The 7,166-nt window shown below is 50.2% G+C and overlaps 1 protein-coding gene across 1 annotated transcript in view; it reads left to right on the top strand.

Moving 5' to 3' along the window:
- The window catches only part of LOC125311908 (cardiac-enriched FHL2-interacting protein), an 11,968-nt gene extending 5,416 nt beyond the window's left edge, over window positions 1-6,552 (top strand). Inside the window, exon 2 of the mRNA XM_048270276.1 lies at window positions 5,413-6,552. Within this exon, the coding sequence (XP_048126233.1) occupies window positions 5,575-6,552 (978 nt within the window). The 5' untranslated portion in view covers window positions 5,413-5,574. The remainder of the gene's footprint in view (window positions 1-5,412) is intronic.
- The last annotated feature ends 614 nt before the right edge of the window (window positions 6,553-7,166 follow it).

Below are 7,166 nucleotides of genomic sequence, written 5' to 3' on the forward strand. Positions count from 1 at the left end.
TGTGTGTGGAGCTGTGGGTTTAATGATGCGTGTGTTTGTGGTTGGAGCTGTTGGTTTTTCAATATGTGTGTGTTTGTTTGTGTGTTTGTGATTGGAGCTGTGGGGTTTTTAATGTGTGTGTTTCTGTGTTTGTGTGGAGCTGTGGGTTTAATGGTGTGTGTATGTGTGTGTGTAGAGCTCTCGCTCTCTCTCCCTCTATCTCTTCCCTCTCTCTACCTATCTCCCTCTCTTCTCTCTCTCCCTATCTCTCTCTCCCTCTCTTCCCCTCTCTCTCCCTCTCTTTGTGTTTTATCTTACTTTCACAATGAGAACAATGAGAAAAAAAAATCCAACATTTAAGGGCACAAAAATCCTAAATATTTTAAACAAAAGCACACAGGCCATAATTATTGGCATCTCTATAAAGTCTTAAAAACAAAACAAAAAACAAGGTAATCAGAGTCCAGTTATCCATGATTTCCTGTTTTATTAAGGTATAGAAATAAGGTTCAGGCTGCCGCCATCTTGTAAGGACAAAGTCTGGACTGTCTCCACTGATAGTTTGTGCTGCATTCTATAATCAATCTCTATGCACTTTCTCCACACATGATCCTGGTGATTTCTGGACATGACTGCACAAACAGTAATTGTAGGTGTGTGTGTGTGTGTGTGTGATTAAACTGTAATTGTTATACCCTTTCCTTTGCAATTACAAAGGTAAACATACTACATATACACTCGTTATCATCTGCAGATAGACGTAGCACATTTACACTCGTTATCATCCGCCGATAGACCAGGTTGTTGTTAACCCAGCACTCTTATCATATGCTGATAGACCAGGTTGTTGTTAACCCAGCACTCTTATCATATGCTCATAGACCAGGTTGTTGTTAACCCAGCACTCTTATCATATGCTGATAGACCAGGTTGTTGTTAACCCAGCACTCTTATCATCTGCCGATAGACCAGGTTGTTGTTAACCCAGCACTCGTTATAATCCGCAGATAGACCAGGTTGTTGTTAACCCAGCACTCGTTATCATCCGCAGATAGACCAGGTTGTTGTTAACCCAGCACTCGTTATCATCCGGAGATAGACCAGGTTGTTGTTAACCCAGAGTTCCTTTTAAATATTGTGGTGCCAATAATTGTGGCACATGAGTTTTTCTTTAAAATATTTATTTCCTCAAGAGGATTTTTCCTCATTGTTTACATTGTGAACCTAAATGGCAAAAATGCATCTCCTCATTACTGATGTGGCAGTAAATATGGAGGGTGCTGGATATACATTAAACTGGACATGTGGAGTGTGTTGGAGGCTGCTGGATATACATTAAACTCGACATGTGGAGTGTGTTGGAGGCTGCTGGATATATATTAAACTGGACATGTGGATTGTGTTGGATATACATTGTGTTGGATATACATTAAACTGGACATGTGGAGTTTGTTGGAGGGTGCTGGATATACATGAAACTGGACATGTGGAGTGTATTGGATATACATTGTGTTGGATATACATTAAACTGGACATGTGGAGTTTGTTGGAGGGTGCTGGATATACATGAAACTGGACATGTGGAGTGTGTTGGATATACATTAATCTGGACATGAGGAGTGTGTTGGATACATTAACTCATTGAATGCCGCGCTGTTTTCGGAAGCTTTGGCCCAGAGTGCCAGCAATCTTGATCATTGTTGACAATTTTTGTAGAGCCACAACGTATTCTATGTTATAGCTATGGACACATACTATGGCTTGTTTGAAAGGTGGGTACAAACGTTTATTTCTACATGCCTCTGTTCCTAAGAAATCCCAAGCTAAACAGTGGCTAGTTTTCATCAAAATCCCTGTTTTATTTCTAGAAATGGAGATGTAGCGTCTTTGATGAAATATGAAGTGTTGTCTGTAAAGTTTCCGGGAAGTGACCTAGCGAGACCTGGCGAGACTGCCACCTAGTGATAAACCCTCGAAAATGGCCTGGTTTTGACCTGACGTGCATGTGTCACTGATTCGTCCCAAAGCGGCAACCATCAAAAACAGAGTTTTAAGATTAAATGTCCAGATAAAATGTCCAGATGTGCGTTTTCATGAGTTTTCGATCGTCATATATTTCATTTCCATTCATCACAGAGTTCCCAAAATCACATATAAGGTGTGTTAGAGTGTCTAATTTCGTACATTTCGTATGTGTACAAATTCATGTCTTTTTAAACAACAATGTCTAATATTTTTTTTATTTCCGTGTGCCATTCTATCTTATGCCATTGAAGGTTGAATGAATTACAATCATAACTATAATCATATGAACATAAATCTGTGCGTTGGTATAGAAAATAAGTCCATATATTGTGGCCAAAGTAGCAAATATTCAAAAACTTGGTTGCGCAACATCAGCATGTGCTTTCTGGGTTTGTTTTTGTGTGGCTATATTACCATTACCATGTGATCATGTGATGCACTCAGAGCAGCCTGGTAGTGTGGTTATATTACCATGGTTACCATGTGATCATGTGATGCACTCAGAGCAGCCTGGTAGTGCGGCTATATTACCATGGTTACCATGTGATCATGTGATGCACTCAGAGCAGCCTGGTAGTGTGGCTATATTACCATGGTGGAGGAGAGGATTACTTTGCAAGGCAAGTCAGTGTTTTCATACACAGTAAGCGATGAGGAGAGGATTACTTTGCAAGGCAAGTCAGTGTTTTCATACACAGGAAGCGAAGGCTCGAGAAAGGATTACTGTGCAAGGCAACTGTGCAAGGCAAGTCAGTGTTTTCCCGGCAATTCTCTGTCAGCTATTTAACTATTTAGCATTTAGCATACCATTATCCACTCTGTAACAAGTGATTTAGCCATTTAACAAACCATTATCCAGTCTGTAACAACCATTTAGCATACCATGTTATCCAGTCTGTAACAACCATTTAGCATACCATTATCCAGTCTGTAACAACCATTTAGCATACCATTATCCACTCTGTAACAAGTGATTTTGGACAACAGTGAGTGATACCACTGTAACATAACATTTTACAGAGGCAAGTCCACCTGAAAGTATATTATAATTACAATCTTGGTATAGAGAAAAGAGTCCCAGAGAGCTCTGAGCTCTGACGTGTTATGATGTTTGGCCTGCTCAGGGGTCTGACTCTGGAAGTTGATCCTCTTCAGAACTAGATCATGACCACGCTTTCACAAACACACACACACACACACACACACACACGCACGCACACACATACACACACACACACACACACACACACACACACACACACACAGACACACATACATACACACACACACACACACATACACCCCAGGGCAGCTGTAAATCAGGTGCTGTGTGTTTGTGTGTTAGGGGAGTGAGGGCAGACTGGGCCCAGGGTGTTTTGGAACATTGCTGTCATGTGACTCCGTGCTCTAATACCCACCTGCCCATTTTAGACCACAGCACCGGGAGGCATGACGTGGGGGCAGAACATCTTCCTCTCCTAAAAATACCCCACGTGCAACATGTGTGTGTGTGTGTGTGTTTGAGTGTGTGTGTATGTGTGTGTGTGTGTGAGTGTGTGTCCTTCAGAGCACATAGCAACAGAAGAGCTAAGTTCATCACATATAAATGAAGGTCGAAGCTCACACTACAATCTCACACTCTTGTGCACACACACACACACACACATCACATACTCACAACTTTCCCATGTACTCCCTGATACACTCTTATACACACTCTCATACACACTCTTGTACACACTCTCATACACACTCTCATACACGCACTTGTACACACTCTCATACACACTCTCACGCTCTCACTCACAGATTCTCACTCACTCATACACATAATCAATAACATACTCTCTCTCTCTCTCTCTCTCACACACACACACACACACACACACACACACACACACACAGTTCAGGTTGAACTCTCCCAATGTTGCCACAGAGTGTGTGTGTGTGTGTGCGTGTGTATTACTGTAACACTGCTCCATATTGAACTCTTGCAGTGTGCTGTTGCCACAGTCATTAACATTCTTTATTAGTTATTGATTACGGCTGTCTGACAACTAATCACTTAATGATACAGTACTCACATCAGGGAGACACATCAGAGCAGGGCCACATCAGGGCCACATCAGGGGCACATCAGGGCTACATCAGGGCCACATCAGGACTACATCAGGGCCACATCAGGGCTACATCATCAGGGCCACATCATCAGGGCAGAGACGCATCAGGGCCACATCAGGACTACATCAGGGCTACATCAGGGCCACATCAGGGCTACATCAGGGCCACATCAGGGCTACATCAGGGCCACATCATCAGGGCAGAGACGCATCAGGGCCACATCAGGGCCACATCAGAGCAGAGACGGATCAGGGCCACATCAGGGCCACATCAGGGCTACATCAGGGCCACATCAGGGCCACATAGGGCTACATCAGGGCCACATCATCAGGGCAGAGACGCATCAGGGCCACATCAGGGCCACATCAGAGCAGAGACGCATCAGGGCTGTATCTGATTGGCAGTCAGCTGTGTTGCGTCTCTGTGGTGATGACGTGATGGTGAATCCAGCCTGATGGCTGCTCCATATTAGCCTGCACATTAGTAGCCACGTTAGCATGCTAGAGCAGTGTGTTGCAGTGTTGCAGTGTGTGCGTGTGTGTGTGTGCGTGTGTGTGTGCCAGTGTGCCATCTGCTCCATATTTGCCTGGACATTAGTAGCCAGGACGTGTGCAGAGCTGCCGAGCTACCTGATGTGTTGTGTGTGTTGTGTTGCAGTATATGTGTGTGTGTGTGTGTGTGTGTGTGAGCTCCATACTGACCCCCATGTTGTGTGTGTTGTGTTGCAGTGTGTGTGTGTGTGTGTGTGTGTGTGTGTGTGGGCTCCATACTGATCCCCATGTTGTGTGTGTTGTGTTGCAGTGTGTGTGTGTGTATGTGTGTGTTTGTGGGCTCCATACTGATCTCCATGTTGTGTGTGTTGTGTTGCAGTGTGTGTGTGTGTGTGTGTGTGTGTGTGTGTGTGTGTGTGGGCTCCATACTGATCTCCATGTTGTGTGTGTTGTGTTGCAGTGTGTGTGTGTGTGTGTGTGGGGGGGGCTCCATACTGATCTCCATGTTGTGTGTGTGTGTGTGTGTGTGTGTGTGTGGGGCTCCATACTGATCTCCATGTTGTGTGTGTGTGTGTGTGGGCTCCATACTGATCTCCATGTTGTGTGTGTGTGTGTGTGTGTGTGTGTGTGTGTGTGTGTACTGATCTCCATGTTGTGTGTGTGTGTGTGTGTGTGTGTGTGTGTGTGTGTGTGTGTGTGATCTCCATGTTGTGTGTGTGTGTGTGTGTGTGTGTACTGATCTCCATGTTGTGTGTGTGTGTGTACTGATCTCCATGTTGTGTGTGTTGTGTTGCAGTGCCGGGAGAGGAAGAGCTGGGCAGCTGAGGCAGCGAGAGCCCCTCACACACCAGGAGCCTTAGCCAGCCGGACCGACAGAGACAGCTGCACACACACACACACACACACACACACAGAGTGCATGAGTGTGTGTGTGTATGGGAGTGTGTGAGGGATCAGGATGAGCTCAGTGGAGAAGCGCCATGGCAGTGGTCGCCGTGGCAGCGGGCCGCGTCTGTCGGATGCCTTCAGTGACTCGTCCAGCTCAGGCAGCTTCCTGGACGACGCCGACCGCGAGGTCAGCAGCCTGACGGAGCGCGCCTTCCGCTCGCTCTGCATCGGCGACGAGGCCGTCTACAGCGACGCGCACCTTGGCTCCTCCCCCCATGAGCGACAACGCGCCTTCGCACAAGAGGCCCCCGCCCACTCCGACGCCGCCCCCAAGCAGGCGGCCAATGAGACGCTGTCGCTCGCCGGCGGGGGGTGGGGCTCGGAGGTGTCCGGAACATTCCAGGGCTGGCTGGCAGAATCAACGCTGATGCAACAGCAGCAGCAGCAGCAGCTGTCGGGCCTTAGCAACGGCTCCACGGAGATCGCCTGGCAACAGAAGCGTAGCACGTCGCGCGTCTCCTCCCTCATCAAGGCCTTCGGCGGCGGCGGCGGCGGGGGCGGGGACGCCTTCTACGACCCCATGACCCCTGATGCCATGGCAACCAGGGACAAATGGCAGGAGGGAGGCGAGGCCTGGGACCGCTCGGCCCTGATGAGTCTGCACCATGAGCTGGCCGAGTTCTCCGCCTACCAGCAGGGCTTCCGGACGGCGGACGCGGACCCCAGCGGTTCCGGAAGCTTCCTGCGGACGGCCAAGCTGAAGGCCAGCGGGCGCTTCCACGCGCTCAGCTCGACCAACATGTTCCTGCACAGCGAAGCCCAGCCTGCTCTCCGCCTGGAGCGACTACAAGCTGCCCTTCTCCCGCCATCACGCTTGTCGCGCCGCCACCGGGCGACGCCCCCCGCTGGTAATGACTTCGCCCGCTTACAAGGAGCTGACCTCCGCCGCGCCTCCGCAGGGGTCACAGGGTCAGAGGTCACAGCGCCGGGCCGCGGAGGACTGGGCTCAGCAGACGCACGCTCACCGCACGCTTGGCGGCGGAACTAAGGCTCTGGGCCGGAGAGAAGCGCGGCGAAGTCGGAGCTGACCGCAACGGGCCATGGAAAACGCATGGGCGCGGCGCCCGCCGGGCCTCGGCCCTCGGCGGGAGCAAGCTGTCGGGCTCCGCCACCGCCTCCCCGAAGCCGAAAGCATCACAGGCCTAACTCCCGCCGTCTCCGCCGGGCCATCGGCCAGAGGTGCCGAGCCGCCAGACCGCCCGCCATGGGATCTAATTCGCTGCCTAGCAACACCACCACCCCGCTGCCTAGCGACTGTGCCACCCCCTTCAGCATCTCGCAGCTGCTCACGCCCGTGCTGCCCGCCACGCGGCAGGGCACCGACACCTCGGAGGTGCTGCGCGGGCCGGCCCTGTCGCCCCCGACGACGGTGGCGGAGCTGGATGCGGATGCGGTGGAGATGCAGCAGCAGCAGCAGCGCCCCCTGGTGGAGGTGCGGCAGGTGCGCGGGGACAGCTACAAGGCCCGCGCCTCCAGCCTGCTCTTCAACCTCAAGGACAACCGCAAGCGCGTCAAGAGCACCTACAGCCCCATCGCCAGCTTCAGGGGCTGAGCTCACTGACCGCAGCCGCCAGCCCTCGCAGATGGACGCCCCCCACCCCG

This window comes from Alosa alosa, chromosome 18 (genome assembly GCF_017589495.1).
Source record: "Alosa alosa isolate M-15738 ecotype Scorff River chromosome 18, AALO_Geno_1.1, whole genome shotgun sequence".
NCBI lineage: Eukaryota > Metazoa > Chordata > Actinopteri > Clupeiformes > Clupeidae > Alosa > Alosa alosa.